Consider the following 20886-nt stretch of genomic DNA (forward strand, 5'->3'; position numbering starts at 1 on the left):
AGATAATCCATTTGTGTTGTTTTCAGGCACCAAGTTTATAGTGATTTTTTATGGCAACTCTGTTCGTGTGAGGAAATCATACAGGGTACTGTCAGCGACCTACTGTTCAGCTCAGCGATTCCTGCTCTGCCAGGTCATGCTGGAATTCCCACCCACAGGCCTTTCATGGGCCTGAATTAGTTCTGTTCGTCATTCGAGTATTTATTCATGTGTTCATTCAGCCAGACACCCAGGGACTTCTGAGTTTCCATTCTGTGCTGCACGTGGTACGAGGTACTAGCCAAACCTGGTGAGTAAAGTAGATGTGGTCTTGACCTCATGCAGTTTATAGGCTAGCGGAGACGCTGGTGTTTGTTAAATACTCACATAAAAACATGTTGCGATGGCTTGTGAGTGGCATGCAAGTAAGGCAGAGGAGGCTGTGAGAGTGACGGGGGATCCAGTTGCAGCCCAGGAATCACAGCGGGCCTCTCCTTCCTGGGGCTCCTGCGTGCTCTCGGAGCAAGGAGCTGAGCTCACGTGGCAACCGCAGATGGCTGGGGTTCTTTGTAGGCTGATGTTCATGCCCAGTCACGTCATCACACAACCGGAAGCCTTGTGTTCAGGCGTGGTGGAGGGCGGCATGGTTCAGGATGGCCCAGGGAGGCCCGAGCCTGCCTCCTCCTGACTCACATGTTAGAACGCTGTCTCTAGTGGTGACTCTCTGCACCTCCAGCTCCCAGACCTGTCCTGTTCCAACCCCATCATTTCTACTGCCCCAGACTCCTGCTTCCTGCCTCCTGGGGTATCTCACGTTCAACCTTCGCACGAGAGAGGGCTGGATCGGGTCACGGGTCCTTCTTCAGTATTGCCAGATCTGGCTACACACAGCTCCTGGGCCAGGCTGCCCTATATGCTGATGGCCATGCTGTTGGTAGCTACGTGGAGCTCAGGAATCAGTCTCTGGTCCCATCAGTGGTGGGCCAAAGGATGAAGCCACGAGACAGAAGACCCAGACTCCTTTATACCAGGAGTCACCGGGATGGTTTATCCCAATGGGAACAATGCACCAGGAAGAGTTTCAGGGTTCACGTGCCCAGCAGGGCTTTATCATCTTTGCACACATCAGACATACAACATCCTCTCCATCTTTCATCAGATAGCAGCCTGGAGTGACTTCTGTTCTGCCCCCCCGCCCCCACCAGGTCTCTAGCTTGTTACAACACCATTGTTTTGCCGGACGCATCTCTGGGTGAGAGTGGGAAGGAAGATACAGACCCTAGTTTAGCAGGGATTATGAGTATAGGCTTTGGAGACAAATGAACCCAGGTTTAAGCCCTGGAAAGTAACTGAACTGTCTTAGTCCTATTTCCCTCATCTGTAAAATGGGGATAATGGTGTTTGCCATATAGGACTGTAGGAAGGAATAAATGGGGGGGGGGGAGTAAAAATATCCGTACATCTCCTAGCATGGTTTACAGCAAATCGTGAACACTCAGAAAATGGAAATTTTTACTATTATAATTTCCAAATATTCTACAGGGGGTCCGTGGGCAATAGGGTAGCAGGCACCATGCAGTCTCTCAGGTGTAGAGGTCATGGAGATAGAGATGCCAGCCAGAGGGAGTAAAAATTTTGACTCTCCTCTTGCTCAATGAAAATCTCCTCATTGCCCTCATCTGTGGGTTTAAGTCCAGCAGACTGGACGGAGGCCAGCCTGGGAGCCTATTCCATCTGGAAAGGTCTGGAAGAAGCCAGCAGTGTACCCAAGTGAGGTCAGAGGAGGAGCAAGCAAGTCCTGTGGGTGCAGGTAGGGGAGAGGCTGGGGTGAGGACACTGATGATCTCGAAGGGCCAAGAGGGCTGTGCTGACCCTGGGACCAGGCTCTGTCCAAGGGTTTATGTTCTAGGTGGTTAGTGGTGTCCCTGAACCCTGTGTGCTGACCACGGCTGCAGGGGAGGGTATCTTGGGAGAAGTCTGGGAAGAAAGAGGGGCTAGGGACACTCAGGGGAATGGGTATCTGGGCGTGCCATTTTCCTGCTGCTTGGTCCAGAAAGACCCCGTCTCCACTCCAAGCATCCTGGCATAGTTGGATCTGCTGACCCTTGCACTGGCAGGCAGCCTCAGCTCACATTCGACTTTGAACTTCATCCTCAAAGAGGTCTACCCACTCCTCCCACCCCAGGTCAAGCAGCCTCCTCATGAGTTATCACCCTGATGGACTGGGAGCTTGTAGATTTGCCAAGGTCGTAGGGAGGGGAGAATCTGCCGATGCCACATGGAGGCATCTGGCCGCTGTCCAGGGCGGTACCTGGCCGCCGGGAGCCAAGGTTGGTCTCACTCGCTTGGCCGCTGCTTCCCTGCCTCCCACAGGCAACAGTGGCACTGAAGCTCTTGATATAAATGTACTTTATAAGCAGATCAAAAGTCTCGGGGAGCTCTGCCGAGCGGCCTCTACGTAGCTGCTCCCATCCCGCATCACCTTCTGTGTGCAGAGATCAATAAAGTTGAGTTTATCATGACCATCAATTCCAGCTTATTAGACAGCCATAGTACTCGCCTCTCAGAAATGCCTTGTTTTTATCTCTAGTGGAAAATGGCTCGACTTGGAACAAGAATAAAAGTAAAAAGGGAACTTTTGTGGCTTAATTTTATAGGAGAATATGCCTCTTCTCAATATGAGTAAAGAACTGGTCCTGTACAGTCAGGCCTTCTCCAGAAGCATCACTAGGGGAAGGCCAGTTGGGCTTGTGTGGTTCCTCTGACTCTCAGGTCCTCTGGGCCTTCCTGGGGAGGTGAGCAGGGGCGAGGGGGTGCGGAGGCAGACACCCAGAGCGGGTGGGGAGCAGGCGCTGGGAGCAGAGGGTGTGGGGCAGACCCTGGACCCCTGGAGGGTCGAAGTGCTGTGGGAGAGCATCTCAGGGGTGTGGATACAGAGGCAAAGCTCTGGGGGGGAAGGGGTTGGGCAGTGCTGGTTGATGGGCGAATCGAGTGGCTGGACTCTGGAGCAGAAGTGCTGGGCTTGGGTCTGGAACAATTCTCTTCCAAAGTGGTTCTTGAATGTGTATTCCCTTTGAAAGCCTTGAGCTGCCCTGTGGCAGGCAGGCTCCTGTCCTGAGTTCAGTGTTCAGCAGGGACAATGGTGAGTGTCACCAGCAGGTATGTGGACATCTCGGCCGACAGGCTGTTCTTCCTCCTTTTTGCCTCCTTTCTCCAGCAATGCAAATTCTACTTCAGTGCGTTGATGTGTGTGTGCTGGGGACTTCGAGAAGGTAGTACCAACTTATTCAGCAGATGCTGACTGAGTGCCTGCTGTTGGCCAAGCACTGTGCTGGGCAGTGGGCGTGCAGCCGGGAGCAAGCTCCATCCCGACCCTCAACAAGGCTAGGGACACTGTCCCGCTTTGCTTGGGACTTTCAGTGCTGAAATTGGGAAAGTCGTGGGTAAACCAGGACATGTGGTCACCTTGTGTAATCATGAGGGCAGTAGAGGGACGTTTCATGTGGCATTTGGTGGTGACCAGGTGCTGCGTGGGAGGGCAGGTTTGCAAACCGATTCTTGAATGAGGTGTCTTCTTTTCACCATGTGGGAGATAGACGATCCCGGATTTTACAGAATTTTTGAGAGAAAGGACAACTGAGTGGTTGTTTCTTCTGCCTCCCTTATTCTATGACGTGACATGGAGAGAGGTAGAGTGGCCCACTCAGGGTCACACGGCAAGTTGGGGCAGAGCTGGGGCTGGGTGGCTTCATCCGCTGCCCAATGCTCTTGTCCCACCTTGTCTTCCTCGACCTGCCACCCTCCAGCCTTTGCTCGGCCACACCCATATTTGGGTTGGGCTCCAATAAACTGAAGGGTGAGGGAGGGGCCCTCGCAGTGTGGAGAGGGAGAGGCCAGGGCAGCACCCCTATTGCCGGGAGGACCCTGAGCAGCTCGCAGGAGAGAAGCGGGGGGAAAGAAGGATTTAAGGAGGTCAGGACGTTTGGCCTGGAGGGACCACTTAATTACAGTTCCAAGAATCAGAGAGCTGCCCGAGACTTGAATGTGAGGAACTGGGGCCATAAATTCAGGGGAGGAAGGACCCGCTGGTGAAGAGAGGCCCTGACTCTCCAACACAGGGAGGAGATTTGCAGGAAAAAAAAGGAACATGCTGGGGTCAGTGGTGTGCATATAAAATTTAGGCTTTCCATAAAATCAGTAGCTCTGTTAGCTTTGTTTAATTCCAACAACCTACTGTGTGCCGGACTCTGGTTTAAGGGTAAGAGCCCAGTAACAAAATAAAGCCCCTGCTCTTGGGGGGCTGCATTATGGGGGGACGGACAATGAACAGGTACCAGTACGATGCATTACTCTAGGTGTCTGTCATGTTCCAAAGCGGTTGTGTCATAACAACCTTATGTTTGAAAGAATCTTTCATGTGAAAATGGTGATCAGCAGAGTTTAGTTTATAAAACCAACATAACATTGCCATTCTGCTTAAGACCATCAGGAGTCGGCTTCCCGGCGCTGGGGGTTCAAACCATCGGGGTGGGCATGCCGATACTGGGAGAGATTAAACTTGGTCTCCTTGGGACGGGGAAGAGGAGCGGTTATGTTCAGAAGTAAGAAGGGAGGGGAGTAGAGGAAGCCAGTTAACCCCCAGCTCTGGAAAACACCTATGAACAACCTGGAGCTCTAGTTAGTGGGGGGCTCTGAGGCCCCGGGGAACCGTGGAGAAATGTTTCCAGCCGCGGGGGCACCATCTTCACTGCTGGTGGGGCTAGTGGGAAGGACAGCGAGCGTGAACCCCTGTGCTGACCTTACTGCGAGCTGTTCACTATACTTTATAAAAAAAAAATAATAAAAATAGGGGCACCTGGGTGGCTCAGTCGTTAAGCGTCTGCCTTCGGCTCAGGTCATGGTCCCAGGGTCCTGGGATCGAGCCCCACATCGGGCTCCCTGCTCAGCCAGGAGCCTGCTTCTCCCTCTCTCACTCCCTCTGCTTATGTTCCCTCTCTCACTCTCTCTCTCTCTGTCAAATAAATAAATAAAATCTTAAAAAAAATAAAAATAAAAATAAAAATAAAGGTCACGTACCAGCAGTTTGACCATATATAGTATTATTTTAAAAATGCAATTAACGAGCGGGTTGTCTGTTAATGCTTTTGTCACTTTTCATGCCTAAGGAAGGGCCAGCTGCCGGTCTTGATAGACATAAATAAGCACTGCTAACCACACCTTCTCATGGTTCTTATAAAAATCCCATTCACGACACCAAAAAATTTTTTTGGAAATGGTCAGGTGAGCTTAGAGCTTCCAGGCTATATCCTTCATTCAAGTCCCTCCCTCTGCTTCCCTGTCGCCTTCATCCCTTCGCTGCACTTACGTGAGCCGCTTTCCCCTGTTGCTTCCTCTCCCATCACCGCACTGTTCCCTCGGCCCCACCTGGCCTTTTCACGGCTTGCTTTTTCAAACCATATAAGCTTCTGACTAATTCCTCCTCACAGAGCCCTTCCCTGACCACTCCTTCTGAACAGCTGCGAAGGCATCACCCTGGCCTCCTACCCTGCCTTTCTTTTCATCTCCGTACTCGTCCGAAATTGTATCATTTCTTTGCTTCCATGCTTAACCTGTTTCCCCTGTCAAAGTCTAAGTGCCCTGAGGATAGGTATTTCGTCCACACCCTGCCTACAGGAGTACCTGTCTCATGGAAGAAGCTCCATAAATATTTATTCCATTAAATACAAGAATGAACGCCTTCCACCCCAATCTGTTAACCTGGTGATTTTATTAACATTGTAAGCATGAGGTGGATTTGGGAAAAGGTTCAACTCTTCCCCTTCCCCCACCCCTCTTTGGTGAGAGAGAAGGAGAGCTGGAAATAGAATGGGAGAAGTTTCTGTAAATTTCTGGTAACCATAGAGACGGTGATTTTAGTTTATTAATCTCCTGCTCTTAAGCAGGCTGGGGCCCCATGGTGATTTCTCCAAATTGCTCAGCGCTGGTTATCCTGCAGCCTTCCTCATTAAGGAAGAACCAGCCCATTCCTATCCTGCAGCACTTTAATTGCTGACAAGCAGAAGCCATGTGCTGTTGTGCTCATTATTGCATGTTCTAACGTGGTTGCACCTCCCACTTTGGAGGGAGCCCCTGGAGCCGTCCGTGGCCAGTGGTGGGAGTGGACAGCCTCCTCTCTGAGCCCACGGCCTATAATTTCTGCTCTTTGCTTTCATTCAACTATCCTGAGTCAATGCCTTCTGGAATAATGGTTCCTTTCAGCCAGAGCAGGGCACCAGCCATGGTTTCCTGCCCACTAAGGCAATGTTTGCAGCGGTTATGCATTTCTCTTCTGATGGGGAAGAACACGCAGACTTTAATGGTTTTGCTCAAGTCCTTCGGGTAAGAGACCTCCAATGACTTCAGGGTTTTAGGAGAACTAGGGGGAAAATGGGACAGTTAGAGGCAGTCTCTCCAGCAACCATTTTTCCTGGAGGGAAGATCCCTGGTGTAGATGTCAGAGGCCAGAGTTGGGATTCTATCTTGGCAGCTGACTCATGGGGTGGGGACTCAGTCGCTCTGAGCTTTAGTGCCCTCATCTGTGAAATGAGATTGGACTTGTCCTTCCATCCCTCGTTCGTGTGGAAACTCTGAGTCTAGTTTCAGCCTGGTTCTGGAGGTTGGATCCTGGTGATGAATGAGAAGTAGGAGAGGCCCCAGGCAGTATGCCTTCTGGAGTGAGGCAGAGTGGCTTCTGGCAGTCAAAGTCTCTGGAAGGACACGTATTTCTCTCCTGCGGCAGATCATCAAAGGTCTGCCCTCACCTAGATGTTGCCTGCCATTTTGAAAATACTAAGACTTCCCTTTGGTTGCATTTTCTATCCTAGTGGGTTTAGATATACTGAGCCCTTCTTCCAGTAAATACTCAGTGACCACATGCTGGGTTCCAGGTACTGCCCTTGGTGCTAATTGTACAACTCTTCAGCTGGGATAGCCATTGACAAATTCAGACTCTGGGGTGGTCCACACCAGTTTTAATGGTGTGACCCTGTCTGTTGCACACTTAGGGCTTGTCTTCCATATCAAATAAGAATCTGGACTCCTGAGCCCTCTGGCAAAGCTGGTGCCAAGATATGGGGCGGGCCAGCCCCTGGGGTAACCCCACCCGAGTCACTGACAGATCTAAGAGCCTGGCTGTTCTTTCTAGGTGCCGCAACCTCTCCTTCCCGGATGGCCTGCCAGAGGTGAGCATCGTGTTCATCTTTGTCAACGAAGCACTGTCCGTGCTGCTTCGTTCCATCCACTCAGCCATTGAACGCACGCCTCCACACCTGCTCAAGGAGATCATCCTGGTGGATGACAACAGCAGTAACGGTGAGTGCCCGAACTCCCTTGGGCCCAGTGCCCTGCTCTGTGCCTGACATCTGAGCAGAGGCTTCAGCCTCGGGAGGCGGAGGGTCTCATTTTCTTAAGGCTCTCCGTGACTGCTCCTTCTCTGAGACGTTACTTCAGAGATAGGAGGTTCTAGATGGCCACTGCTCTGGAAGGTTCCCTCCATAGGTGTGCCCTCTCTGCATCCTGGAGGGGCCTGGCCCCCAAGCTTTTCCTTACTGGCTGTGCACGGTCTCCTCTAGCATTCTAGCGCAGTGTAAGGTACATAGCCCTGACCTCCTCCGCCACCGCGTACATAGTGAACATTCCCAGGGACTGTTTTCTGGGAAGCATCAGTTCAGTTTGTGGTGTTCCTTGGCCTCTGTCTGAAAGACAGTTCATGTTGTCTTAGTGGTGGGGTCGATGGTGCCGGTGATGGTGAAGGTCACAGTGGTATTGATGGTGGGGCTGGTAGTGGGTGTATAACACGGTGACAACAACAGAGCTGCTGAAAGTCTGTCCTCTTTGCTGGATGCCCTGCTCCCTGCTCTGTCTGGCCTTAGCAAAGCCACAGGTGGCCCGCAAACACTAGTTGAAGCCCCACCCCCATGTTGTCCCCCCTTCTCCAGCCGCTGCCAGCTACCTCTTTCCCTTGGTGTGTATTTCAGGGCCTCTGATACCTACGTGTACCGCCCCTATAATATCCTCCAAACTTAGAGACCAGGTACTGAGATGGTTTAAAAACCAGTGCTCTTGATAGGATGATTAAAATGGATTTTCTTTGGATAATGCATGATTTTAAAAACCAGACCGCTGGGTCACAGGATCATAGAGTCACTGAGCCTGTGTTATCTTTAGTGCTTTCTCTGGTGTCAGGTAGTAAATTTTCCAGTGAATCAGCTGCTGTAATGAGAAGTTCAGATGGGCAATTTGTGTTTTGTTATCAATTAAAGCTGAAACATATCAGATAATTGAAATATATTTAATCTCAATAAGCGAATTTTCTTTTTCATTTTCTCATGTAGTAAGAAGTATAGGAGCAGTGCTGTGAAGCGGATTTTAGAGCTTTCTGAGGGGCAGTGCTTATGAATCACTTGACTCTAATTGTTCTGTGTGTGTAAAGGAAGGAAAAGACATCAGAGGATGGAAGCAAATAGGCAGCATAGTTTTAAAGGTGATTGTCCATTATGAGGGATACGGGAAGGGGCCCAGCTCCCACTTCTTAAAGCTACTTGCTATTACCTTGCTTCTGTCCATGGAATGGATGCCTACAAGAGCTCCCATCCCCCAATGGCTAACACCAGAACAGCTTGACTAACTCACCCATGCACCCCACCTTGCTCCACCCAGGCCTGCTGGCCCCTCCCCTTTTAGAAGATGAGAAGGCTAAGGATGAATGAGCCATCTCTCCAAGGGTGAGGACTTCCCCCAAGCAAGAGGCATCCTTAGGCCCTATTCTGCTGTAGGGGTGGGTATGGGGATCGAGGGCAGGTAGGCCTAAGGTGGGCTGGTGAATTATGGCTTGGTTTCAAGCCACGGTGGCTCTGAGGGTGATGGTATGTTCCCAGGAGAGGGAGGCAGGAGCAGGGGGCCAGGAGCAGTGGGATGGCTCTTCTTCAGGGATGGGGGCTGTCAAACCCTGAACTCCAGGGAGTATGATGCTGATGGTACAGTTAAATATCTGGACTGTGGTTGTAGTTACGCAAAGCTGTATGTGGCAGAATTGCACAGAACTACATACTCACACCCAAATGGGTACATGTCTCACTGGAGGGATCTGAAAGGCTCTGCAGATGGAGGCAACATCCATGTGCTCATTTGATATTGTACTATAGTTGTGTACCATGTCAGTGTTGCAGGAGGGCTGCGTGAAGGGTGCACAGGACCTCTTTGTACATTTCTGTGTACTTTCCTGTGAATCTGTAATTATTTCAAAATATAAAGCTAAAATAAACAAACCTCTCTCCCAGAAGACTCTGATTCAGTAAGTTTGAGGCAGAATCTGGCCATCTCTGTTTTTAAAAGCATTCTTAATAATTCTGTTGCTTAGCTGGGGTTGAGAACCTCTGGTTTAATGAACAAGATGTAGCTTTGCTTTTGTACATGTGGAATTCCAGTACATGGTGCAAAGGGAAAGAACTGTGGAACTGAAGTCTCAAATCATGGGCTCTAGGATCCTCTTCACCATTGGAGGAGTGACCATGAAAACACCCCTCAATGTCTCGGGGTCTTAGTTTCTTCCTTTGTAAAATGGAGATGATAAATCCTCCCTTGCTTGCCTCGCATCCTGACACAGTCAAGTGCATGACTGAATTGAACCTCATCAGTGTTTACTCCTCCCCAGCCCTCATGTCCATTCCCAGGAGACTGCTGCATAGCTAGCCAAGTGTACAGCCGGCGCTCAAGAGAGAGAATTGTGGAGACGTAAATTTGGAGTCTTATACGCAGAATAACTGAAGCCATTGACTGGGGGGAGATGGTGGCAAAGGAAAGAGGGCAGAAGGAAAAAGCTTGAGAGAATACTGAGCGTGAGACATTAAGGGGGTTAGCTGATGAGAGACAGAACAGGAGCGGAGAGAAGAATCTGGAGGATGACAGACTCCGTGGAATTCCCAGAGTGAGAGTCATTTATTTGAACAAACCCACAGATAGGTGGAAGAGCACTGAGTCTGGGAAGAAGCCCCCAGATTCAGAAGGTACGGATCATGGAAACCTCAGCAGGAAGCTTTGGTAAAGGACTGGGGGTAGGGACTGTGGAAGCCAAATACAGATAAAGAGCAGACAGGGAGTTAGATTCTTCTGTCAGGGATTTGGCTGTAAAAGAGATTCAGGAGCTAAAGCAGGAACTGGAGCAATGTTTCATGCACACACACACAGACACACACACGCACACACACACACAAATTTTAACCATAATCCACAGCAACAAAGACATTTACATCATGGCCCAGGATGACACGCCTACTCACACTCATACAATAGCATCCACTATTGAAACAAAACTTTTAAGCAACAATAGTTAGCCTTCTAATGTGCAGAGCACTATGATATTTTCTATTATAGTCTGGTCTGTGTTATTCAGTTGTATTGTATTGTATTGTATTGTATTTCTCTTTTTTGAAAGGCAGTTTGTCCTCAAGACCCTGACTGCACATCAGAATTGCTTAGAGAGCTTTTAAGAAATCCGGGTAGCCATCTCTTAGCTCTGGTGATTTCGTTGGTCTGGGGAGGGGGTGTCTGTATCCTTTGAGGCCAAGGCATGGAACAAGGCCCCCAAGGAGGGAGGAGAGGATGGGATCCAGGGCACAGAAATGAGGGCTGCCTCTGGGAAGCAAAGGCCTGTCTTTGTCCCACGCGGGAGGAGCAGATGGGTGAAGAGGGAGTTTGCTAGAGGCAGTGAGGGGTGTTGGGAGGCGTGTCAGGAGGGGTGCCGGGAGGCTGGCAGAGCAATAGCGGTCAGTCCCAGGACCCTGCAGCTTGCAGAACCTCGGGGGGCGCATGGTGGGAAGGGGACAGGTGCCGGCTGGAGTACCCTTGTGTGGACGGGGCAGGGAGGTAACCTGTAAAGGGCCCCCTGCGCCGAGACCAGTCTGAGCGGAGCTATCGTGAAGGGAAGAAGAGACCCTTGAGACTGTGGCTCTTGGAGGAGGTGGGCCATCATGCCTTGGCAAAGGGCAGAAGGGCCCTTCAGACGCGACCAGCCTGACTTGCGGGAAGGCGGCTCTATGACCCTATCCTGAGCAGGCTCCCATCTGGGGCTGGCTTCTCTGGGGCATCATCTCGCTCAGCACAGGAATCGGGTTTATTTCATGTCAGGCCAAGTCAGTTCAGTTCCACACACATTTATGGAGTGCCCAGCCCGGGCCAAGGGCATGAAGGCAGCCTAGCCCCTGGCATCAGGGAGTCCTGCAAATAAATCTAAACTGGGGATGAAACATACGAGGACTCAGTTTCTGGTGTCAGTCCTGCCACTTCCTGGCCATGGGTCTTTGGTTTTCTGTGCCGTGTGGGGCCATGAGGCCCTGCCCGCCCTGCCTGCCCCATTGCCACTGAGGACACGTGAGGTAACAGCAGTGAAGGTGCGGTGCAAGCTGCACGGTGTGAAGGGTGCCCTGAGGCTGAGTTTCAATGACAGTAACAACAACAAAAACAGCAAATAATAATAATAATAAAATAATAGCTGATGTGTAGCCACTGCTTAAAGGCTTGCTTTTTTTCTCCTTCCCGAAACAATGTGCTCTGGTGGGGAGAGCACAGAAGCGTGCAGAATTTGGCCTTAGGCCAGCTTTTCAGTTCCAGCTCTTTCTAGCTCCTTCCTGGCTGTGCACTCTTAACCTCTGTGAACCCAATTTTTCTTATCTCTGAAACTGGGATGTGGAATTCCTACCTCAGGGATTGTTTGGAGGCTTGAGTGAGATAAGGCATGATGGAAGGGACGTCTGTGTTTAAAATTCAAATTGAAGCAGGAGTACAGAGCTTTCAGAATGTCCTCCCAGGCGATGTCACACTTTCTGTGTGTGCTCTTGCCTTGTCTCCCCCAAACTCTTCCTCTGCAGGTATTTTTGTTTTGGGGTCAGGCCTGTGTTTCCTGGAAACAGGAAAGGGGCCGTCAATGACCCCTTTCTTCATCCAAGCAGCCCGTCGAGATCTTTAGCTTTCCCCCACAGAAGCCAAGGGCTGGGGTCTGAGTCCCTGTTCTCTGCCTGCTTAGCAATTTCCAAAACAAGCTCCACTCTTTCAGGGGCTAGCTCCTGTGTAGGATGCTGTCATTCTGCTGGAGTGGTCTCAAACTTTAGTATTTGAGCTTGATTAAAAATACAGAGATTCATTCAGGCACATTCTTGCCTCAGGACATTTGCACTTGCTGCTCCCTTCACTTGGAATGCTCCTACCCCTGAGATCTGCACAACTTGCTCTTTTGCCTCTTCAGGACTTTGTTCAAATATTTAAAATGGCACCCTGTTCGAAGTGGCAGCCCTGACCCCTGTCACTCCTCATCCCTTTCTTGTTTCTTTTCTTCCACAACACCTATTACCATCTGATCTACTGTCCTCACTTGGTGACTTTATTTGTCCATTTTCACCCTACCAGTATGTAAGTTCCATGAAGACAGGGACTTCTGTTTTGTTCATTGCTGTATCTCCAGTACCTAAAATAGTGCCTGGTACTCGTTGGTGCGTAATAAATATTGATTGAATGAATGAATCAATTTTGATTCTGTAGGTCTGCAGCAAGGCTTGGAATCTGCATTTTAATAAGCTTTCGAGAGCATTCTCATGCAATGGGACATCCTCTGGGAATCCCTGCTCTAACTATTGTCCCCCATCTGTGCTGCAGCTGAGGAACCTGGGACAGTAGGCACTTAAGCTCCCCCAGAGCAAGCCTCAGGCCTCAGGCACTGCTGGGTGGAGTGTGTCTTCCCTGGGTGGGGCCCTTGGGACCTCCCTGCTGCATCCGAGGAAGATGACATGAGTGGTGGGCAGAATGCAGAACAGGAGGGGGAGCTTCTCATGCTGTTACCCCAACGTGGTCTGAACTCCGGTCCTATGCACAGAGGCAGACGGCTGACCCCAAGCCTCCCCCCTTCAAAGTTACCCAACCGCTGCAGGTCTTGCTGATGTGGCAGCCATGCCTGCCCTGTGACTCTGAGGCAGTATTTCCCCCACCCCCGGCTCCCTCTTCCTCGTTATTTCCAGAAATGGTGGGAACACGGCTCTGAGCCTCCTGGTTTTAATTACTGTACTCTCGGTGAATCCCAGCGGGCCAATATCTTCCGCTGGGACTGAGTGATTTAACATTTAGGGACCTCCAGAGGGAGGGAAGCCCTGGCATTTGCCACAGACAGAATCATCCCTGCCTCTGATTCTTGGCATTCACTTGTTCATTCATTGCTTCATTCATTCACTCCCTCAACAGGTTTCTGAACGGCCTTTAGCACACAGCTAAGCACTTGCCCCCGCCCCCATGGTGAGCACCTTCATGTGACAGGTATCCCAGGACCTGGCACAGAGCAGGTGTTCTCTGAACATGAGCTCTTTCAGGTTCCCTCACCAGCTGTCCCGGAATCACCACATCCCACAATCCAGCCACCTCCACTTCCAAAAACAATTTCCTTTGCTATATCCAGTTTCTGTGTTTCCCTTTTCCTTAAAGATTTATTTATTTATTTTAGAGAGAAAGAGCGAGCGCAAGCGGGAGGGGCAGAGGGAGAGGGAGAGAGAATTTTAAGCAGACTTCCTGCTGAGTGCAGAGCCCGACGCAGGCCCGATCGCATGGCCCTGAGATCATGACCTGAGTGGAAACCAAGAGTTGGGCACGCAACTGACTGTGCCGCCCAGGCGCCCCATTGGTTTCCATGTTTCCTTGTATTAGCTCGTGTCCTCTTTTGATACACTTAAAAATCATATACCCTTCTCTTCATGCTACTTGAAATTTCAAAATGAATCTGAATTTTGTGACTAAAAGCGCATCAAAGCAATGGCAATGTCAGATATTCTTTTAAGAATCCCATTTACCTGGAGATTTCAGTCTGCTCTTGGATGGCAGTGATGTGCCCAGTCTAACCCCTGCCTGATGTTTGTTCCCTTCCAACAAGAGAATGGCCAGTTCCCAGCACCTCGTGCATTCATCTCTCTCCTTGGTGATAAATACCCTTTGCTCATGGATCCAGCCTTCTCGCTGGTCACGTTTGCTTGAAACCTTTGACAAGTGTTGGCAGAATGAGGCATAGAACCAGGCAGCCTCTAGAGACAGAGCAAATGGGGCTGTCCCTCCCCCACCACAGCGAGAGGCAGACAGACAGTCCAACCCCCTCTGGCTCTCAGGAGGAAACTGAGGACCTGTGTAGGACAGACTTGCCAGAGCCCCACGGCGTGTGAGTGGCAGAGCTGAGGGAGGACCTTGGGTCCTCTGACTCCCACCAGGGCTCTCTCCTCCATCCCATGCTATGTCCCTGCGTGGCCCTATGTTCATTCTTCCCACTGTCTACACTCTATAGGGACATGGTAGTCCATGGCCAGGCACCCTAGGTTTGGTGTGGTGGCTCCAAGCCATTTGCTCTACTTAGCAATGAATGACTGTCCTCCCACACCCCACCCCCTTTGCCAAATTCAAGCCTCAGGGTCTGTTCAGTTAGTATGGCTTCCAGAAAGCCCTCTGTCGCTCTGCACTCCACCTGCCAGCTAGATCAGTAAATTCACTTAAGCACTCCCACATGCTCTGGCTTCCTCCCTCACACACCATTTTTACTGGTTATTTACTCACTAAATTATAGTGGGCAATTTAGCACAGATTAGCCAAGGTGACCAGTGTGAGAGAGACATGGTACCGGGCATGTTAGTGTCCCACCACCTAACCCAGTGTTCCACACATAGTAGCCCCTCAATAAACTGGTTATAAAAGGACACTTATAATACCTTAGGGAAATAGATGGGGTTTCTATCTCTGTTTCATAGATGAAGACGCTAAGTCTCATTGAGCTCAAAATAAAAAGTGATCAGGGCCCAAAGTCATAGCTGGGACATGGTAGGATGGGGATTCAAACCCAGGTCCCCTGGCCCTGGAACCCACATCTCTCTGCTCACCACATTGCTGGGAGTCTTTTTTTTTTTGAGGAGTGAGACAGGTTGATTTAGAAATGAACTCTGGACAGCCTCCTAATCAGAAGGGCATCTAAGGACCCACCCTTGGAGAGAAAGGCCATCATGGAGGGTAAGGCCCCCAAGTGAGGAGGGAACAGCATGGGAGGCAGTACCAGGAGTGCCACAAAGCTGGCCCTGTGCTCAGCTCTGTGGACATAGGTTCCTTCCTGTCTAGTCTTCCCCTGACAGCCAGCCCGCCCCATTACTTCTTGGGGAGGGTGGATCAAATCCAGGATGAGCGCCACACACACACTGAAATGGCGGACCTGTGTCCCAGAGTCTCACATAGGTTAGCTGCCCCTAGATCCCCTCAGGCACAGTCCTGGATCTACTTCAGTGCAAGGCGGCAGGTAAGTGTGACCAGGGGTTCCTCGGGCTGTGTTCCAGCCTAGGCCACCATTTAGTGGGCTACCTCTGCCCCGTGCTGTACTTTGACCCCCACTTCTCCAGGCCTGGGCCTCTGATCAGAGTGGCTCCCAGTGCTTCTGGGTAGACAGAGTCCCAATCAGGCAGCCCCAGCTCAATGAGCACTTAACATGTGCTCGAGCCTCTTCTAAGTATTTTTTATAAATTAATCAGTGCTCTATGATAATGGTAAGAACCATTATCAATGTGATTTTATATAACAAGGAAGCAGGCACAGAGGAGTTAAGGAATGTGTCCAAAGTCACACAGACATGGGATTTGAACCCAGGCCATCTGCTTTCAGAGCTAACGCCCTTGACCACTAAACAAGGCTGCCTCCAGTGCACCATGCATTTCTGACTTCAAAAGACTTACTGGAATTTTGTCCTCATTCTTTGGAGAGGGAATGGTGTTGGGCAACAGGGCCAGCAAAGAAGGAGGCAAAGGAGGAACTTGAGAGAAGGGTATGGCTGTCTCCTCAGCTGGAGCCTTGCCCAGGGTTCAGTAAGAAGGAGAGATGTGTTGGCCAGAGGCTGCTAGGCTTGTGTCGGTGTTGAGAGGAAATCAAAGAGTTGGCAGCCATGCTTAGGTCATCTTGTGAGAGGCGCGGCTTCCTATTTCCTTTGCAATAGGACGAAGTTGGTGCGTGTGTGTGTGTGCATGTGTGTGTGTATGCACGCATGCACATGTGTGTGTCCATGAGCACGTGTGAGTGAGTGGCTGTGAACTGGTGAGTATGCACTGATGCGGTATGAGCATGGGGAATGTGTGCAAGCATGGATGCACCTGGTGTCTTACTCCATGTGAGCTGCTATACCAAAATACCCTAGATTGGGTGGCTGAAACAGTAGACATTTAGTTCCCATGTTCTGGAGGCCGGGAAGTTCAAGATCAAGGTGCTGGCAGATTCAGGGTCTGATAAGAGCCTGCTTCCTAGCTTATAGATGCCTGCCTTCTTGCTTGTCCTCACGTGGCCTTTTCCCGGTGCACGTGTGTGTGCAGAGAATGCAAGCTCTGGGCTCTTGTGCTCTTCTTATAAGGGGCACTAAGCCCATCATGGGGCCCCACACTCATGACCTCCTCTGACCCCAATCACCTCCCAAAGGCCCCACCTCCAAATACTATGACGTTGGGGATTAAGACTTGACTATTTGGGTCTGGGGGGTGTGCAGATTCGGCCCATCACACTGGGCTTGTGTGAGCAGGGGTGGGCAAGACCCGTAGATAGTGGTTCAGCCTCATCCACCACTACCTGGAGCCACCTGCACAATCCTGGTAAATGACAAGTAATTGCACAACTGTGAATCATTGTTATTTGTAATTGTTGGTAAGACAATCACGGGGTAGTGGCAAAGTAGAATCGGAACTCCCAGATTGTTTGCCACCAGCTGCTGGGTCCCCCTCCACCCCCTGCAAAGACCCCATCATCCCTTGGCCCAGAGGCTGCCTAATTGTTGTTTAATGTTTCAAAGATGCTGTCCTACACAAGAGATACTCATTCCAAGCTGTAAAAATACCAACAGCTTTGCATGCAGCTGGAATAATTGCAAAAAAAAAAAAAAAAAAAGCAGAGGAAAAGAATGGTCCGACAGTATTGTGCTTTATGGAGCTTAAAGAATCCCATATAGCTAATCTAATTACAACCAAGGCTCAGGCAGCTTAGAGGTGTTTATACAGCCAGGCACATGGGCTGTCAGCCCACTCAGCTGAAGGCTTCTCCTCACCACCCACCCCTATGCCTTTGACGGCTGTGACTAGAATAGCCCATCCATAAGACTGGCAGCGGGCACCCAGCAGCCTCGACATGGGAGCAGCCTAGCACTGAATTCTGCAGGAGTCCTGGAGGCTCTCACCTTTACTCCATACTGCCAGGGGCTGCCCTCCCCCTGCCACACCGTTCGTCACCTGCCTGAGGGTAGCTCTTGGCCAGGCTGCAGATCATGTGCGCCGGTGTTTACCAGAGCTCTCCCAAGGAAACCGTATGACCATTGAGCTCCTGACCGCTCTGGATAGCCAATGCCCACCCCTCCCTGACTCAAGCCCCGACCCTAGCATTGGGAAGTGCTTCGGCCCATGACCACAGTGGTGGAAAGGAATCTGATAAATATTTCTGACATTTTCAGGTGTGTCTGTTTCTGACCCATTCTCTCAGAGCTTCTGCATGTGGTTCCACAGGTTATGCCCTTCGCTGGGGCACCCAGACCAGGGGGAGTGGGGGAATAAAATCTAGCCCATGATCTCCGTTGGCTAAGCCATGCATCCTGCTATGAGTCTGTGTTGGAAATGCCTTTTTCTAATTGGGAGTCCAAAGGGGAGTACTTTTCTAGAACATGCATCAAGGTGCCATGTGCTAATAGCCCAGCCTGTGCCGACCTCTGCGGTGAAGAACAGCAGTCTGTTCTTCCCATGGTGGGCAGCATGGCTTTAACAGAGCTGCTGCAGCCCGGGCTGTGTTCCCTGCACCTGCTGCCCCCCCCACCCCAGCCTTCCTCAACCTTCTCTGAGTTGGTCCTACACTTAGCCTTCTGCCTCCATTCTGTATCAAGCTGCTGTTCGCTCCTGGGATGGAACCCTTACCCCCTGAGCTGGGCTCTGGCTCCTTATCTAGCCCTGGCCAATGCTCCTATTTGAGAGGCTTGCCTTGCTTCCCATACCACCTGGCTGGGGCCCTGCTCCCCTGGTCTGATCCACCTGCCTTCCCACAGTCTCAGGGCTGAGACCTCCCGCCAAAATGAGCATCCTTAGTTAGTGATGCTTGGATGTGCCCAGCCCCTGGTGGCACTGCCTCTTGGTGGACCAGCCCCAGAGCTCAGTCAGTTTCTCCAGCTCTGGTCCTGCACGTTGTCAGCCTCTTCTCTGTCCTCACCAGCTGCTCTGCCAAGGTCCCAGCAGGCCCCACAGCAGAGCCTGTCTGAGTCTGGCAATGGAGTGGCTAGTACATCACTGGTGCTGGGCCCCTTTACTGATACGGGCAACTGACTCGGGGAATCAGAAACTCCCCAGTAGGCTTCCCTGGCAACCAAGAAGGGCCCCCAGGAGGGCAAAGGGCCTGCCCTCCTTAGCTCATGAGCTCCCTGTAAGCAGTCAGCAGTGGGAAGACTTTGGACCATTTGGCTTTACACACTAGCCGAGACGACCACTATTTGATTAACAAAGCCAGCAGGAACCAAATACAAAAAGGCCTTCTTCCAGCGGTCAGCTGTGTGACCATCTGTCGAGGGGGAAATTCCTGGAGCTGGAGTGTTGAGCAAGTGTGGGAGGAAATCAGAAGATGTCTCTCCTGCCCTCAGGTGAGGGGCCCCAGCTGGGAGTCCAGCTGTCCCTGGAAAAGGCCAGGGTCACACTCCCCCAGCCCGCAGCACAGCCAGCAAGATATGTCTCCTTGGCCATTTTTGGCCGTCAGCCCATCCTGCTCAGCGGCTTGTACTGGTGCTGACGGTGGAAATGCAGTGAATGCCGGGGGCTGCCAGGAAGCTGACATCCTCCCTCTGCCTGCCCACATATTTAACACCACTTGAAACCCAACAGTCAAATATTTCCTACTGATATTAAATCTTTGGCGTACGGAATGCCTTCTGGTGGCATTGATTTTCTGAAAGGCTGCCCCAAACCACACAGCCTCCCAGGTGTCCTCCAGCGGGGTTGGAGGGCTCAACTAAAAGGGGAGCATGCAGACAAGCGTTGGAGCTTGTGGCCACCCCAGCGGCCACCCAGCCCTGTCCTGTGTGTTAGCTGTCAGGGTTCCCAGGAGACCGGCACCACCATGTTTGATGGCATGGTGGAAGGTTATATGGGAGACATCGTTAGGGGTGGTAGAAGCCAGGACAAATAATGGGGGCCTGAAGGTCCAGCAGGAGGTGTGGACCCCTCTCTACTGCACACCACTAGAAATCTGCTCTTATTGTGGTGGTGGGAGAGAGCAGATTTTTTTTTTTTTTTTAACCAGGGCTCTAATCTGCTCTCTGGGGCCCTAAATTGGGGAACAACTCCATTGTTTTTTTCAGGGACTGCCTCACCTATCTGCTTAGGCCCACAGGGACTTAGGCCTCTTGTGCTCCTCCAGCCATTCACATGCATTCATTGAACAACCCGAGAAGCAGGTTCCAAACTCCTCAATGGGGAGGCGGTGGTGAGGCAGATGTGGTCCCTGCCTCTGACAAGCTTTAGTCAAGTACACAGACTCTACAGCCCTGCTTTGGCACAGATGTAGAAATGAGATGCCTCATTTCTGGTTGTTTTTAGAAGCTCATGTCTTCGGAGTTCAAGATGTATGTAGAATTTTAGGGAGAGAAGCTCTTGAACAGAAAGCAAGCCCAGGTTTGTCAGATCAGTGAGCAGGAAGGCTTCATGTGAACCACCACTAACAGAAGGCTGCTTTTACTAGACAGCCCCAAGGTTGACCCTTGACTCCTTCTGTGCTGCTGATGTAGGGCATTGATTTTATTTTATTTTTTTTTTAAAGATTTTATTTATTTATTTGAGAGAGAGAGAATGAGAGATAGAGAGCGCGAGAGGGAAGAGGGTCAGAGGGAGGAGCAGACTCCCTGCCGAGCAGGGAGCCCGATGTGGGACTCGATCCCGGGACTCCGGGATCATGACCTGAGCCGAAGGCAGTCGCTTAACCAACTGAGCCACCCAGGCGCCCCTAGGGCATTGATTTTAGCCTGACCAAGGAGGGCAGGGCCTAGGTAACAAGACATGTAGTTCCCTCTGTGTTCTCATCCCTGGTCCCCATACTGTGACTTCCAGTGGCCTCCCCCTGGCTTAGGTAGTTCTGCACTCAGCACCTGACCTACAAATAGGGTGGGTGACCTAGTTCACTTTGTGAGTCCCTCTCCCACCCACAGGGGCTTCTCTTATGGGACATTGGGCATCTTGAAGCAGGCAACCCTAAAATCCAGCCCAAGCTCCTCACTCTCCTGAAGGGGAAACAGATCCGGAGAGGTTCCGTGAGTTTCCCAGCGGTGCACACCTAGCTAATGGCAGAGCCAGAGAGCAACCCTACTCTGGGGCTTCACTAACTGTACTCCTTCCTCCACCAGACATTCACAGAGGGTGTTCTCAAGAGTCAGGGAGCACACTCTGCACCTAAGATGCAAGGATGGGTGGAAACAGTTTCTGTTTCCAGAGAGCTCACAGCCTAGTGCAGATGATAAACCAGAAACAAATAGCCATTACCCACAAAGGGATGGTAAGGGCCAGCAGCCACAGTGAAAGGGAGCCCAGAGAGAGGTCTCAGTCATTCTGGGAGGACTTCCTAGAAGAGCTGACATTCGACCTGGGCTTTGGAGATTGAATGGGATTTGGACATGGCTATGAGGGTGGAGGAAAAGACAGAACCTGCCTCAGTTTTAGTGTCTTTCTAATTAGACTGTAGGGAAGAATCAAAAGGATCATCTGTCGAGCACCTTTTATGTTCCAGGCACTGTACTACACACTTTTACACACGATCTGAATTTTTCCAATACCTCTCTTCATCTTACAGATGAGGAAACAGACTCCAAAGTTACTTAGC

General features: G+C 50.9%; 1 protein-coding gene and 1 long non-coding RNA gene across 5 annotated transcripts in view; one reads left to right on the plus strand and one right to left on the minus strand.

The window, feature by feature from the left end:
• Positions 1-20886, plus strand: part of GALNT18 (polypeptide N-acetylgalactosaminyltransferase 18) — a 348597-nt gene that overhangs the window by 180626 nt on the left and 147085 nt on the right. For all 3 annotated transcript variants that reach the window (XM_088017777.1, XM_028116986.1, XM_028116987.1), the window contains exon 3: positions 7163-7329. In XM_088017777.1, the coding sequence (XP_087873903.1) occupies positions 7163-7329 (167 nt within the window). The remainder of the gene's footprint in view (positions 1-7162; positions 7330-20886) is intronic.
• The window catches only part of LOC114219416 (uncharacterized), a 55122-nt gene that overhangs the window by 20102 nt on the left and 14134 nt on the right, over positions 1-20886 (minus strand). The gene's annotated exons all lie outside the window — the stretch shown is intronic.

The sequence above is a fragment of the Eumetopias jubatus genome, unplaced genomic scaffold, assembly GCF_037043125.1.
Source record: "Eumetopias jubatus isolate StellerSeaLion01/CBP00866 unplaced genomic scaffold, mEumJub1_p1.0 scaffold_13, whole genome shotgun sequence".
NCBI classification, from domain to species: domain Eukaryota; kingdom Metazoa; phylum Chordata; class Mammalia; order Carnivora; family Otariidae; genus Eumetopias; species Eumetopias jubatus.